Here is a 16,767-nt window from a genome sequence, read left to right as displayed (position 1 = left end):
TATAGCACAGGGGACTATGTTTAATTTCTTGTAATGAGCTGTAATCAAAAAGAATCGAAAAAATGTGTGCGTATATGTATAACTAAACTGTGCATTCTTAAGGAAACAAAATCCTCTTATTGGGGGGATTTGCTTTAATTCTAAATAAGAGAATAGTTTCTGATTTGAAGTAATGTTACACTGTTTCTCCAAAATCCAGGCTCTGAAGTCTGCATCTTGGCCCCACCATTTTCTGGCTATGTGAGTTACTTCATCTCACCACTTCCAAGTTTCTTTATTTATAAGATGAAGATAAAAAGAAAAAGTACCTGCTTTTTAAGGTTGTTTGAGGTTAATCAGATAATTCATGTAAAATATTTAGCACAGTGCTTAGCACAAAATTGAGTCTTAATAAACAATACCTATAGGATGTTTTTCTAAACACAGGATTCCAATTATTCAAATGCAAGCAGAATTCACTGTTAAAGCTTATCTATCACTGTCAGTTATTCAATAATTACAGGTCTAAATGATTAAAGCTTTCCCTCCAAGTAACATCCAAGTACTGCCTACATCTTTGTCTGTTTGAACATAAAAAATAACTCTGTCTTGGAAAATATCGACTTGATCCCAAAAAAGCAAGTTGAATACGGAGTATAAAGATAATCCCCAGATGACCATGTATTGAAATAATGTACTGACTCTTCATGAACTCAATACTTGGTCATTCCCCACCATTATTGAAGAAATGAAAAATTGAGTTCTTTGTGTTCTGAGCCAGTTATAATTATATGCAAACACTTGCAATCCTTTCCCAGGTTCAAGTCATTTATATAGTCTCTTTAAAATTTGATTCAGGTGACATGACTTTTCCATAGAATTCTTTAGCTTTTTCTATACCATACAGTAGGAATATAAACTTAAATTCAATATTGGCATTCAAATTGAGAAAAAAGCTTATATGTTGGGCATGTCCGGAAACATAAAATGTAAGTATTAAGAGAAATTATAGAAAAGGCCTAATTTAAAACTTCACAAAAACATTTCAAAGCCTGTTCATTAATATTGACTAGTTCTTTCAACTATATTAAAAATGGCAACAAATCTTATTTTCAAATGTACTGAAAGTTAACATCATTCTAATTTTTCACATTGTGCTTCGCTCCTTACTTTGACTGTCAGGAAGCACAACTAAAATTTTAGTTGGAGTGCAGTCATGGTCTCACGGACAGTTATCTAGTAGAATTCTCTTCTCTCTTACTCTAAACAATTTCTGTTCTTTTCTTTTACTGCCTTGTGTATGTGTGCATGAAATTTTAGAATAGGTTTCCTTGAATTCTTTCTTGAAGGGAATGTACTATAAATATTTGCTCTTGTGATTACTTGATTACTTTATTTACTCTTGTTTTGCACTATCCTAATATATTCCTTGAAATAAAATTTTAAGATTTTATACAGAAAAAATTTAAGAGGTGAAAAAACTAGGGAAATAAATAGCAATTCAAAAAGTCAACATAATATGACCTCATTCTCTAGTCTAAAGCAGACTACAAAAGACATACACTTACTTAAATATAAGAGAGTTATTGTACTGTAGTTACTGTATTGTACTACTGGTAAATGCCAGGAATGTACCAGGAAAGATCTCTGATTTACTAAGAAACACATAGCCTTGGCCAAATTCTCTTACAGGACAAAGCTGGAAATGGGTTCCTTCTTTGGACCTTAGTTTGATAACTTCAGATTTTTTAAAAAGTCTTAAAAATTTAAGTTATGCCTCAGATGATGACGGTTTTTGTTTTGTTTGTTTCTTTGTTTTTTCTTTTTTTATCTATCTGAAAAGCTCGATATTTTCCCTGTGAACATTGAGTCATTTTAGGCTTGAAGACTGTGAGGGGTGCAAAGTTGCCAAGAGTGGTAATCCTTCCACAAGCTAAAATGCCAGCATTCGGTGTTCAAGGTAAGTTAAGATAAATAAAGGAAGGAAGGAAGGAAGGAGGAATTTTCAATTTTTCCTTTAATTGAATGGGAGCTACTTCTCATTTTTCCAAAACCACAAAAATGGTGTGTGTGTGTGTGTGTGTATGTATGTATATATGTGTATATAAGAGGAGATAGTTTGAGGTTTTTTTTAAAGTAGGAACTTTCTAAGTAAACAGAAGATGTGTCACTACAAGCTTTACCGGACCCCCTGCTGAAAAACCCCAGCAAACTAAGGAAAGAGGAAGGGGTAAGGAGTGACCCCTGACTTGGGTATCTACGGAAGACCAGCTGATGAGCGGCCTCTGGTGAGGGAACCAGGCTCTAAACATTCCTTGAGAAAGGATGACCTCATTAAGTAAAAGGAAAAGTAATGAGTACACTGTGTCACGTGATAAGCTAGGCAGCCTGCCCTGTTGCTTCTCCTCCAGTTCACTCCCAGAGAATCCGTCACCTTCATCTTTCACGTTGTCGTCAGCATCTGGTGCCTTCGGCGACGAGGTTTCGCTCTCCTTCTCAGGGTCTAAGAGACCCGTTTCATCATCTGAGGGTGGCTCTGACATTCCACTCGTTCGACCGTCCGCCTGTCCGCCTTCATTAGCTGTCTCATCTCGTTTCTCCTCAACTTCGAAATCTTCTTCATATTCTGAGAAAAGAAAATCTCCACTATGACAAGGAAAACAGAATCCCTAATGCTCAACCCATGTCACTCTAATGAGAACTTTGACTCCATTCTCCTCTCCTCTCTGGGTCCTTTCTTCGCTTCTTTTTCACACAATTAGTGAACATGCAAAACTAATAGCAAATGATCAAAGACTGCAGTCAGTTACACAGACAAGAGCACCAAAGAAATGATGCTCCAAATGGCAAGCCTGAAACCTAATAACAGTTCATTTACAAATGGACGTCGTCATCTCCAATAACCAAAGTGGACAAGAGAAGAACTTGGTAGAAAACAATACATTAGAAATAAATTAAAAATGAAGAGAACAGGGTTATAATATTGAAAGTTAATTTGGAGATCCAGTGAGGTCATATTTCACAGGATGAATGTTCAAAATATTTGGATATCAAGTTAATGAATAGTGAAGTGGAAGAAATTCAATTAATCAAGTCCAAAAGTCTTGGGAAGTAACACCGTGAATAGCATAATCTTTGAGAGGGACAAATGGACAGCAAGAAAAGGCATTATGAAGGAGTCTCTACCTCGGCCAGAATGGAAACCCTATGCTATTCATCCCTACAATCAATAAAATAATTACACTCCAAGGATAAAAATTCTCATCAAACAGAACATTCCTGTCACAGTCATGAATTTGCTTCATTCCCTACAGAAGTGCAACACATCTGTAGCAGAAAAAGGGAACTGTCACATCAGATAAACGCCAGCTGTCCCCCGTGGTTATAATTTTTCACCTTTCATATTTAATTGTTTCCCTTTTTCTTCCCCCCAAAACTAAAAATCTTGAAGTGACAACATGCCAAGGATAGAAAGCAGAAGGATTTCATGCAGAACCAATTAGGTAAGTAAACAATTATCTTTAAAATAAAAATTACAAGGAAAAGAAAGGTTTCCCTGTTCTGTGTGTTTTAGGAATTAGTCTGGTTTCTTCAGCAGTGGGGGCCTCTCAGGTAATTACTTGAGAGCTGTCCACTTTGCCACAATGAAAGAAACTTAATTTAGAAATACATGCCCTAGTGGGGAGGGTATATGGTATACTGCATGCTTAGCATGCAGGATGTTGTAGGCTCAATCCCCAGTCCCTCCATCAAAATAAATAGATAAATAACCTAATTGCCTCCCCCACAAAAAATAAAAAAATAAAATGCATGCCCTGTGCATATGAGGAAAGCTCTGTTAATGCAGAGAATGTATGAGGGCGATGTGTGAAGAAAAGTGAAATCAGAAACTGTAATGGAAAAAGGCAAACAGAACTCATCACCAGAAATTTTTCATGAAAGAGGTTTAATATGGAGAAAGAGAAATGTGAACGATTATCGATAAAACAGTATTACAAAATAAGCAAGAAGATGAAGAATTTGGTTTATGACATGATGCAAACAGGAAATGCTCAAAAACACAAATATTTTGATCTGAATATCTCAGGCCACGTAATAGGACAGTTCCTCACTTGACCCCATTAGCCGTCAATCAACAAGCCTTTACTGAGAACCTTCTATGTGGGAAAGGATGAAATTGCCAGATAAGGACATTACACTAACACAACCCCTGCCATTAAGAAATCTCCAATTTTTGTTGAGGAAATAAGACATAGGTACACAAGAAATACTGTACTCATGTTACAGTAGTTTTTATATGTGGCCCCCAGTAATGTTAGTCTTAACACTATTGGGCTCGATTGCAATGGATTTTTCGATAGGACTCATGATCAATCATGTGAAGTAGTTTCAAATAAGTGGAAGAGAATCAAACAAGGGTGGAAAGTCATTTGGAGATTGTGGAAGATTTCCTAGAAGAAGCAGTTGAGGTTAGCCACAGAATACACACACACAGAGGAACACCTCCACGTATCACTTTACAGATACTTGCTACTGGTCACAAGATAAGCAGGGGCCAGGCAGCACGTGGGTAAATTGCCGCAGTTTCACAGACAGTATGACACAGTGATGAAATCTGAGGGATTTGGAGTCGGGCAGTCATGTGCCCAAGTACCATTTAAAACACTCAGCCATGTGACCTTTGTCAATTTCCTTAACATCTTTAAACTTCAGTTTCTTCATCTGTGACACAAAGCCGTGGTGAATACTAAAAGCAATAATCCCCCAAATATGCATACTACAGTGCCACGGACAGCGGGTACCTAACAGATGTCAGAGGCTGGTAGTTACCATGACTGATGGGGCAGGCGGGGCGTGGAGGAGGCTGGTTGTAGAACAGGAGAAATCACACACAATAGGTGCTTTATGGACAGCAATGCACTATAGTGGAGGTACCTGATTAAAATCAGAGAAGTGTCCACAACTGACACACAATTATAGCTCCATTACTGAAGCAGAGCACAAAATGGAAGGACCATGCAGTGAACCACAAAGACCAATCCCCACATCCTATTTGGCAGAAGCTTCAATGTTTTCTCTCAAAATAGGAAATTCAGGGCTGCCCTGGCTTTGTTCCACCCACCACTATCATCATACTTAAATCTTAGCCTCTATGAGCCACGAGCGAGCACTGTGCTAGCATCACGGCTCAGAGCACAGCCCCTCTGGGTCATCTCCTCGAGTTTTCAATATGAATGAACTAGCGGCATGCCTTCTAGATTCCTTTTCATAATTTCTTCTATTTCCCCAGCTCATCTTCCTTCTTCCAGAGAATGTAATTAGCTTGTTGTTTACCATCCCCACTAATGAGGAAGCAAGTCAACGTGAGGTCAACCTCAATCCAGCTGCAACGCGCCCTGGCTGACCTCCACACAGGCTTCTCACTGCCCTGACCATCACCGACTATTCTACAGAGAGCTGAAGACTTGCTGCTGCTGTTTCTTCTTCTTTTTCAATGAAAATGGGCATTTAAAGTTCATGAACGAGACACAGAACGAGACACAGAAGAAGAATCTTGGAAAAAACTGTATTATATGCATAAAGTATGTTACTCACAGCCCTCGCCATCTTGGTTTAAGGAAAAAAAAACGCCCCAAATGGAAAGCCTCTATTGCACATGGTCCCGATAAACCTACCTACATGTCCTGAGAATTAAAACACATCCCATTTGTTCATCTCTCTGCTGCTGCTATCTATAGATACTTCAAATTTTCAGTGTAAAATCATAATAAAGACTAGAAAGGGTCATGGAGACAGGTAAACTGGGTCAAAGTGAAATCTTTTTTAGATAATCACACTGTTTCAGTAATAAACAAAGTACAGTGCTATAGTAACCCTGTAATTATCCTCTTGGATTTCTGAAAACACTGGGCAGCAACTTGGTAAGGCCAGGAAGAAGAGACCTAGGATCTGCCCCTTTCCAGATGCCAGCCTTTCCACGGTCATCCCAGTCCTTCTGAGGTCATCCCAGTCCTTCCACGGTCATCCCAGCCCTTCCATGGTCATCCCAGCCCTTCCGCGGTCATCCCAGTCCTTCCACGGTCATCCCAGCCCTTCCATGGTCATCCCAGTCCTTCCACGGTCATCCCAGTCCTTCCACGGTCATCCCAGCCCTTCCACGGTCATCCCAGTCCTTCCACGGTCATCCCAGCCCTTCCACGGTCATCCCAGCCCTTCCATGGTCATCCCAGCCCTTCCACGGTCATCCCAGCCCTTCCGCGGTCATCCCAGCCCTTCCGCGGTCATCCCAGCCCTTCCGCGGTCATCCCAGCCCTTCCACGGTCATCCCAGCCCTTCCGCGGTCATCCCAGCCCTTCCGCGGTCATCCCAGCCCTTCCGCGGTCATCCCAGCCCTTCCACGGTCATCCCAGCCCTTCCACGGTCATCCCAGCCCTTCCGCGGTCATCCCAGCCCTTCCGCGGTCATCCCAGCCCTTCTGCGGTCATCCCAGTCCTTCTGCGGTCATCCCAGCCCTTCTGCGGTCATCCCAGCCCTTCTGCGGTCATCCCAGCCCTTCTGCGGTCATCCCAGCCCTTCCATGGTCATCCCAGCCCTTCCGCGGTCATCCCAGTCCTTCTGCGGTCATCCCAGCCCTTCCGCGGTCATCCCAGTCCTTCTGCGGTCATCCCAGCCCTTCCGCGGTCATCCCAGCCCTTCCGCGGTCATCCCAGCCCTTCCGCGGTCATCCCAGCCCTTCCGCGGTCATCCCAGCCCTTCCGCGGTCATCCCAGCCCTTCCGCGGTCATCCCAGCCCTTCTGCGGTCATCCCAGCCCTTCCGCGGTCATCCCAGCCCTTCTGCGGTCATCCCAGCCCTTCCATGGTCATCCCAGCCCTTCCGCGGTCATCCCAGCCCTTCCGCGGTCATCCCAGTCCTTCTGAGGTCATCCCAGTCCTTCCACGGTCATCCCAGCCCTTCCATGGTCATCCCAGCCCTTCCGCGGTCATCCCAGTCCTTCCACGGTCATCCCAGCCCTTCCATGGTCATCCCAGTCCTTCCACGGTCATCCCAGTCCTTCCACGGTCATCCCAGCCCTTCCACGGTCATCCCAGTCCTTCCACGGTCATCCCAGCCCTTCCATGGTCATCCCAGCCCTTCCATGGTCATCCCAGCCCTTCCGCGGTCATCCCAGCCCTTCCGCGGTCATCCCAGCCCTTCCGCGGTCATCCCAGCCCTTCCGCGGTCATCCCAGCCCTTCCGCGGTCATCCCAGCCCTTCCGCGGTCATCCCAGCCCTTCCGCGGTCATCCCAGCCCTTCCGCGGTCATCCCAGCCCTTCCGCGGTCATCCCAGTCCTTCTGCGGTCATCCCAGCCCTTCTGCGGTCATCCCAGCCCTTCTGCGGTCATCCCAGCCCTTCCATGGTCATCCCAGCCCTTCCGCGGTCATCCCAGCCCTTCCGCGGTCATCCCAGTCCTTCTGCGGTCATCCCAGCCCTTCCGCGGTCATCCCAGTCCTTCTGCGGTCATCCCAGCCCTTCCATGGTCATCCCAGCCCTTCCGCGGTCATCCCAGTCCTTCCACGGTCATCCCAGCCCTTCCATGGTCATCCCAGCCCTTCCGCGGTCATCCCAGCCCTTCTGCGGTCATCCCAGCCCTTCCGCGGTCATCCCAGTCCTTCTGCGGTCATCCCAGCCCTTCTGCGGTCATCCCAGCCCTTCCATGGTCATCCCAGCCCTTCCGCGGTCATCCCAGCCCTTCCGCGGTCATCCCAGTCCTTCTGAGGTCATCCCAGTCCTTCCACGGTCATCCCAGCCCTTCCATGGTCATCCCAGCCCTTCCATGGTCATCCCAGTCCTTCCACGGTCATCCCAGTCCTTCCACGGTCATCCCAGCCCTTCCGCGGTCATCCCAGTCCTTCTGAGGTCATCCCAGTCCTTCCACGGTCATCCCAGCCCTTCCGCGGTCATCCCAGCCCTTCCATGGTCATCCCAGCCCTTCCGCGGTCATCCCAGCCCTTCTGCGGTCATCCCAGTCCTTCCAAGAGTCATCCTAGTCCATGGTTATTGCTCCTCTAATCTGGGCTTTGTCCCACAATGTAAGAAAGGCACTCAGGCAGCATTCCCTTTCTGATTCTTTGGACATATTGCCCACAACCAGGTGGCATCAAGGATAGCTTATACAAACTAGCAGGTTGTATGCACAGTGGTTGAAAGTTTGGGCTTTAGAATTAGAGTACCCCAGGTATTGAAGGCTAGCAGAGTCTGCCACCCCAAACCACCACTTCGGCATAAGGATTATTTTGAGCTGAAGGCAGTTCAGAAGAAGTAAATGTAAGAAAAGCTCTCTGCCCTCCCCCTAGTTCCCTAAAAGCAGGATATACATTTTTGAAGGTGTCTGTGTCTCCCCTCCCCTCTCTCCCAGGAAGGACAGAAGTTAATCATAAGGGACAACTCTGGATCCTTATCAGCCCAGAGATGGCACCAGAGGAATCAACGCAACAAACATCACTAAAACCAGCACTTATCTACCATGAATTTCCTCTTATATCTACCTTCCCACAATCTGCTGCCCCTAGAAGCTCAGAGTCCTTTTCCTTTGCCTTTTCCTTTTTGAAAAATGCACTTCTGTTTTGTTAAGATGCCATGTAAGCCCAAGTTTTAACCACCCCTTGGAGTTACTGAGCTCTGAGCGCTCCCATGTGCATGCACGGTGCACCTGCTCAGAGACTTCTGTTTGCTTTTCCCTTTCTAATCTCTTTTGTTGATCTAATTTACAGCTAATGAACCTAAGATGGATAGGGAGAACACAGTTTTTCCTTTCCGATCATGTGAATCCTATTTCTGCTTCTTTCTTTCTGTATGTCTGTGCCTCAGTTTCTTAACCTGTAAAATGGAGAGAGTAATATCTACCAAATCAAAAGGTGAGGATAAGATGAAATCGTGTGTGAACTTTTATTATTGTTATTATTATGTGTGTGAGTGTGTGTATGTGTGTTTAGAGGTGGGGAGAAAGAAAAAGAAGAGGGGGAGAAGGAGGCAGAGAAGGAGGAAGAAGGAGAGGAGGGAAGGAAGCAAGAGAAGAATAAGAAAACAAGAAAGTCAGGCAGGGTCCAGGACCGCAGGGTCCAGGACCCCAGGCTCACGGGCACTGTTTTTAGTTTTGGAATATTTTATCACCACATAATCATGTAGGCTGTGCCTACCTGATGCCACAGCAAATACATTCAAATACTTTTAAAACATAGGCAAAATTCTATTTGGTGAAAATGGTCTCTCCCTGCAGAAGTGAACAGAGCCTCTGGCTCACTCAGACACAAAGCCCCCGCCCCGCCTCCCCCACAAGCACCTTCAACCCTTGGGGGTCAGGCCCGCCCTCCTCTCAGGCAGGCGACGCAGAACGCCTTGCATGTAACAGCGTTGTCTGATGATCAGAACTGAGCACCATCATTCAATGCAGAGTTACTTTTGCAAATTTTTATAATCACATTTTAAAGACGTAAAAAAAAACAGCAACACCAATGACAAAAACAACCCTGTGTTGTTCATTACCGTATTTAAGTATGTTTTCTCGGTCTTCTTCCCAAGCATCTTGCCCTTGTTCCCCTTTCCGTTCCATTTCTTCCACAGCGGTTCTCACTTCGTCGACCCCCATGTTTAGTTCTTGAGCTGAAAAAATGACGGAAGCAGAGGCTTTGCTCCCTTCCGTCTCTTTCCTTCTTGGTATCAGGTACTCTCTCTCCTTCCTCAGTTTCCCTTCACCTTTCTTCGGTTCCTCTCTTCTCTCAATACTCTTCTCTTTCCTCGGTTTTGGTGAGGTTGTTTTCTTGTCAAGGCCCATTGCAATAATGCACCTGTGACAAACATTGACGCAAAGGGTTTATTAACCAGGACAGACAGCACAGGGGACTGCGAAGCTCTTTCAAGCGCTTCTCTCTCCTTCCAGTAAGAAATGTCACAAGAAACATTTTTATTACCATATACATCGTTCATTAAAATACACTACTTTCTCTGTATTAATACTAAAATCTTGTAAACACAACAAATTCTTCAGTTTCACCCACAGTAATAAACGAGAGAAAAAGGCAACTTAACAGCTAAGAATGATAGTCTCAAACTAAACTTTTCGCATTAAAGTATACTTTTGACTTATAACAGGGTCATATATATACATATTTGTGTATATATATATATATATAATTTAAATCTTACATAAGAATTATGTGATAAAACAATATTCAGGTTTATAAATAAAAGGAACCTGAGATAAAAAAACATCACCAGAAGAAAGATGCCACTCAGTCTTCGATAATTTATTATTCCAACAACACAACAACAAAAAGACTTACACACAAGGTTGAATCTAATTAATTATGATTGATTTTTTTAAGAAACACGGACAGTCAAATATTGTTGTGCCCTTTAAATAAACACTTCAGAAGCCTGAACGCTTATTTTAATAGAACTGTCATTATTACTTGTAGAATGGCCTTTTAAACCCTGTACCACAATTTTTTGGTGATTTTTGCCACAAATAAACTTCTGTTCTTTGAAAATGGCAATAATCTGTAGAGGTCATAAAGTTATTCTAAGTCAAATCTGGTGGGCCAGGAGATGATCTGAATGTATTAAGACATTAAAGAATGTTTTTTAAAATCTGTTATAACAAAAGTAACATGAATAAGTTCTCCTATAGCTTTTTTTCGTGCTCTCCAGTTAATATCAAAATAGGAATTCCAATGATGATAATACATACGTTAATAAAAATGATGATTATGATAATAGCAATGAGCTCTCCCTGAGTGCCAGGCTGTTTGCTGGGAACTTTATATACGTTGTCGTACAGGAGACATTACCCCACAGGCCAGTAAGTTAGGAACTAGCATCACCACTTTGCAAATTAGGAGACTGAGGCTTAAAGAGCTCCATGACTTGCCCAAGTCCAGCCAGCAGGTTAGTGACGGCGCTGGATTCCGGCTCACCACCTCACGCTGAAGCACAGCCATGTTGCTAGGTCACAGGTGCACCCGCTCGGATGACTCGTCACACAGACGGACGCTGCACTGCTGGGCTGACCGCCAGGCCAGGCGCTCACCCTCTCCCCACCAGAGACTAACACAACCTGAGATGTTGTCGCCGAGGCCTAGACACAAACCCTGACCTGAAAGAGGTGCTTGGCAGTTACCAGTCTCCACACTCCTCTCCCCTAGAACATCCCACGTCCCCGCCTCTCCACATCACGTGAGTAGGTGAGAGGCGATCACAATGCAGTTAAGACCTGCCACTCCAGGAAGAACAGAAACAATGTGTAAAATCTGAAAACAGCCTCGTGGTGACTCAAATCCAACGGCAATCTCTTCAACGGAAGGTTTCACTACATCTCAGCCGTCCCTAGACTGGCAACGGCACAGGAACCGAGCTTAGTTCTGCCAACGAGCAAATACGAGAGCTTAGTTCCCCGCTTGCCCTTTCACTACCTCCTCATAAAGTAAAACTAAAGGGACTGGCACTCAGAGTAACTACCAGCTGTGAAAAACGGGAGGGAAAGAACACGCTCACTTCACCTATATTAAGAATGATAAGTATTTCTTGACTATAATGACAATGTACTTAGCACATTGCTTTCCTTGGAATAAAGGTGTCATGAATCTTCAGAGACTATCACTACTAGCACTGCCTTCTGTTCAAGCTGTTCCTCCCTTATCAATGGCAACACCAAACCCATCGATTTGGAGCCTCTGATACGCTGTTGCGTTTAGTTTATGTGATGACTGTGTGGAGGCTTTGATGCCTCCCTACTGCATGCGCAGACTTTTTATTGCCCATCTGCTTAAGGGAATTGGACAAAGTGGGTAACATCTGTGCTCTCCTCGTCACTGACTACCTATTTGACTTCGGAGTATAATTCGAGGTGTTGATTCTGATTACTAAAGCTCAGAGCAGTCTGCATTCTACTTGGCTAGGCAATTCTTCTTCCTGTGTTTCGCTCTAGCAACGGAAAATGACAACCATGCCTCTCCAAATGGTTCCCATGATTGAGGGACCAGTACGAGGGTGGGACCTCCACACTCTGGAAGGGACCACTGCTGAGCTCTCCTGGTTTCCTGCTTTAAACAAGTAATTCCAAACCAATCTTTAGAAATATAATTCTCTATTGGTTTATTCTACCATGCCCTCCTTTTCATAAGAAGAGCTCTAGGAGCCAATATTTTTAAATGAATTAAAATTAATTTAATTTTAACAAGTTGGGGAAATGAATGCCTACCCCTCTAAATAACTAAAGAAAAGTATTATTATGGATGTGACTCCAAAAAAAGTTATGTAAGTGATAGCAGTCTCCTTAGAGATAGTTTTCAACCTTCACTAGAGTGCTGCAATGTTGGTGTTTCTGGAGTAGTCAGAGTTGTCTCAGGTAGGGCAGGTAGGGCAGAGCCAAACAGGCAAGGTTCTCACCTGCCCATCCCTGTCCCGTTTGAAACAGTCTGCCTCGATTTCCACCTGATGGGCAGTAGGGAGACATCAAATGACACCACTCCATTCTACCCTGGACATTCACAGATTATATTTGAAGAAATGGTTATAAAGTTAACAAAAATTGAAAACCAATGTCCTATGAGAATTGTGCACTTTAGTTGAGGGTAACAGAACTTACTCTGAAGTATCACAACCATTTTGTTTTTATTTTTGAAAAGATCAAAAAGAGAAGCTAGAGGGAACCAAGTGAAATCATATGAAGAATTGTACGGAAGCTAGTAAGTGTTGGATAGGAGAGTAGATGTCATCAACTGGCAGATTTTGGTACTGATGATTAAACCTCCAAAAAAGTGTTTAGGACCAAACATCGACAGTTTGGATTTATAGAGTAATTCCCAAAGAATGAAATGTGCTCACACACGGATGGATTGTGTATAAACTCATTAGATTTCTTGGGAGGTAAACAGAAATCTGGGAAATGACTTGCCCACAAATATGGAGAATGCATATTTGACTTGGGAGAGAAAAGCAACTTCAGGTGGGTCCTACGTACATCTGGGCATTCCTACCACATTGCCCTAGACCATTCACTGTCCCACTTGCTGGATGACTCTTTCACACTTCTTCTCTCTCCTAAAATTTCCATGTCCCTCCTCCCTCAGCCTTAACCTTGGCTGATGAATTCTTATTTGACTGGAAAATAGAAACAATCAGCAGGGAACTTCCAGATGGTCCCAATACGTCCACCAACTTACCTGTCTCTCTCTGCTCTATGCCGCCTTTCTTCCTGTTACTATAGAAAAATGTTTCTCCTCATCTAAGACTGACACCTCCATTCAAGCCCTCGATCCCATCTCCTCTAGTCTACTCAAGCACTTTGCTCCAGCAATTTCTCTCTCTGTGCCATGCTTGAGAATTTTTTTTTTCTTTTCTAGGATACCAATCCTATCTCTCAGCATATAACCATATTATAATATTTCCCATCTTAAAAAAGAATATGCCCCCTTGGACCCCTATATCCTTCATTCTGGCTGCCACCCAATTTCCATCCTTTTTAGCAAAACGGCTTAATAAGAGTTATCTATCACCTCTGGCCTTAGCTCTTCCCCAATTACTTCTCAAACCCACTCCAATCAAGCTTGCATTCCCACCACAACACTGTAATAACCTGGGCCAAGATCACCAATAACCAACACATTGCCGAGTCATGCTCCACCCTCAGTCTACGTTGGCTTCACCTGTCCACACATTCGACCCAGGTGATCATGCCCTTATTCTTTACACACTTGGTGCATTTCCAGGACATTGCATTCTCTGGATTCTCTGTCTAATCACTGGCTTTCCTTCCTAGGCTTTTTCCTGGCTCCTCTTTATCGCCCTCACCTTTGAACTGAAGTGACCTGGAGCTCATTATTCAGACATCTTCTCTTTCTGCATTCCATCCTTAAACAATCTCATCTCATCTTATGACTTTAAATGCCATCCATATATAAATCCTTCTCAAATTTGTATCTCCAGACTGGATCTCTGACTAGACCCCAGATTCACAGATCCAACTGCCTCCTCAACATCTCTTGCTTGCACATCTCATGAATGCCTCAAACTTAGTGTGTCCAAACCCCAAATCCCCTCACTTAGCTCCCAAAACTGCATCTTCCACAGTCTTCCACATCTCCGTACATGTCAGCTGGACATCTTTCCAGCTGTTCAGGCCAGTAACTTTTCAATCATCTTTGACTTTGCTCTTTATTTCATGCCCTGCATCCACTCCATAAATAAATTTTATAATCCCTAACTTCAAAATGCATCTAGAACCCAATCACTTGTAACTCTTCCCACCATTCCCTCTCTTCTCTGGATTAAGGTAGTTTCTCCCCTTCCCCTACCCTCCCTGGTATATTATCCCCATAGGTGTTACTGTCAGATCATGACAGGCCATTGCCCTGAACCCACCATAGAGGCTTCCCATCCCCCTCAGAAGAAAAGTCAAAGTCTTTGCAATGACCTAGGGAATCCGTATGACTTGACCCTACTGTCTTTCTGCCCTCAGCCTCTATCACTGTCCCATTGTTTACTTTTGTTCCAACCACACTAGTTTACATACATCAAGCATAATCCTGCCTCACACCCTTTATACATATGTCTCCTCTACCTGAAAAACTATTTGGAAAAGGAGACATTTTGCCTGGTTTCTGCTAGAAAAGCATCTTATCAGAGAGGCTTTTACAGACTATTGTACATACAATAATACTGACCTCTGACCCTTGTCTCCAGTCCTCCCACTATCTCTCATCCCCTGTTTGTATGCACCATGTTCATTACCATCTGACATACATTAATTGGTTGGTTTATTACTGGTGTATTGGTATATTATTTGCCTTTCTCCTATCAGAAGAGGCTCCATGGGGACAGGTTCTTTGGATGGTTCACTCCCATGTTCTGGCTTGGCAAAGAGTCAATTCTCCATGAGTATTGTAGGAAAAACTTAAAGAAAGCCTTCAAGCAAATCCTGATTTCAAACAGAATGTCCAATATGAAAGCTGATAAATAATAGTCATAAACAACCTTTTATCACGTGTTTTGTTATGCTTGAGACTGACATCAGAGGCAATGAGAGTGAGGATTGGGCCACACCATAATGCAGGCACATCTCTAATGTGCATAACTTATAACATCCAACTGTGTACACCAGATGCTTGACACATGTTTGGGGGCTCAGCCCAAAACCAGTTATTAAGAGGAATAAGAAAAAATAATCTTTCTCATTCCCTGCAGAAACAGAACTTAAAGCATTATGAGGAAAGGAAGAGATAGAGAAGAAACAAAATTTGAAACACTACCAGTTTTTAGCCTCACTATATAATAAATCTGGAAATCTAATGTATATCTTATGATTTAGGTACAACACACAAGATTGTGATAAACAAATTTTAACTTAGAAATCTTAGGCTCATCTCCACTGATATCTTTCTTAACAAATTATGCTGAGATATACATCAGTAAAGCAAAAAAAGAAAAATGTAGCAAAGCTCGCCCTCTACCAAAGGACATGCGTTTCCATACTTGTAGCAAGGAGACGATCTCTCGACACACACAAACCCAAAGTAGCCTCGTTTGCCTCCAAGTCTGGAACCTTTTCGATGCTTATATTCACAGCAGGAACTTAACCTGTTCACCTGTATCCCATTCAGGAAAAAGGTGAGACTGAAGGGGAAACCGTGGTGCCTTTTGGAAATAAACTGGAAGGTCTCTGGAATTTAAAAAGGAAATATGTTAGTAAAAGCAACTGAATTTGTTTGAAATGTTCTAAATCACATTTTTCTATAAGTACAATATTATGCTCTAGATCTCCTTTTTAACTTGAGGACAATTTTTCAATCATAAAAGCATACTCAATTACCTTTATATATAATAAATACTCCAAGGCATTATAAAAACTGTTTGATTTGTAATAAAATAATAATACCTAAAATTCTATGAGCATTTACAATGGCCAGGCATTATGCCTGATTATCTTGGGTGTGTTATTCCTCAACAACCATGTGAAGTGCGAATATTACTGTCACTAGTTTCTATAACACAGAAGGAAACTTAGGTTTAGAGGAATTCAGTAATTTATCCAAGATCATACAGTAAATAGGAGAGTGAGTGTTTGAATCCAGATTCCATGCCTCCATCTTGCTATGTTATCCACCAATAAAGTACACGACAAAAGGCTACTGTGAGCTCAGAAGTGCTTTTAAATAATTTTTTATTTTTAGCTGTGACTTGGAACATCCTAATACATATATGGATGAGGCAGAATTATTCCATCTCCAATCCATTCTCAGTTCTGCCTGGATTAGGGGCCCTTCTTGCTCCCCCACCTACCCCAATGTCCCACAATAAATTAGAAACCACTGCTTGCAATTAACAATTTTCAATCAGGCCAAATCTCTAAAATGCTCTTTGAAGAAGTCTCAGCCTAGACACCCCAAACCCCAACTTGGAGAAGCGCTTTTTATAGAGTGACTCAGAACCCTACTTCTCATCATACTTCTAATGTCACGTCCCACAAAGGAAGTCTCCCTGGACTCTTCCACTTCCACCAAAAATAGACTTATTATTTTTGCCTCTCTGCTAAGTATGCATTTCCTATTGTTGCATTTATTACAATATATTAAAACATGGTTACACACAGTAGTTCTTAAGCTTTAGTGTGCATCAAAATCACCTGAAAAGCTTATTAACACACAGATTGCTGGGCCTCACCCCAGAATTTCTGATTCCATAGGGCCCCAGAATTTGCATTTCTATCAAGATGTGAGGTGATGTTTACACTGCTGGTCCAGGGACCACAC

The 16,767-nt window shown here is 43.0% G+C and overlaps 1 protein-coding gene across 2 annotated transcripts in view; it reads right to left on the bottom strand.

The window, feature by feature from the left end:
* ERICH3 (glutamate rich 3) overlaps positions 1–16,767 on the bottom strand; it is a 104,894-nt gene that overhangs the window by 24,795 nt on the left and 63,332 nt on the right. For both annotated transcript variants that reach the window (XM_064493450.1, XM_031465392.2), the window contains 3 exons: positions 15,491–15,677; positions 9,506–9,807; positions 2,414–2,605 (listed from right to left, as the gene is read on the bottom strand). In XM_064493450.1, coding sequence (XP_064349520.1) covers positions 2,414–2,605; positions 9,506–9,807; positions 15,491–15,677 — 681 coding nt within the window. The remainder of the gene's footprint in view (positions 1–2,413; positions 2,606–9,505; positions 9,808–15,490; positions 15,678–16,767) is intronic.

This window comes from Camelus dromedarius, chromosome 14 (assembly GCF_036321535.1).
Source record: "Camelus dromedarius isolate mCamDro1 chromosome 14, mCamDro1.pat, whole genome shotgun sequence".
In the NCBI taxonomy this organism is placed as follows: Eukaryota; Metazoa; Chordata; class Mammalia; order Artiodactyla; family Camelidae; genus Camelus; species Camelus dromedarius.
This window is presented reverse-complemented; position numbering and strand designations above follow the sequence as displayed.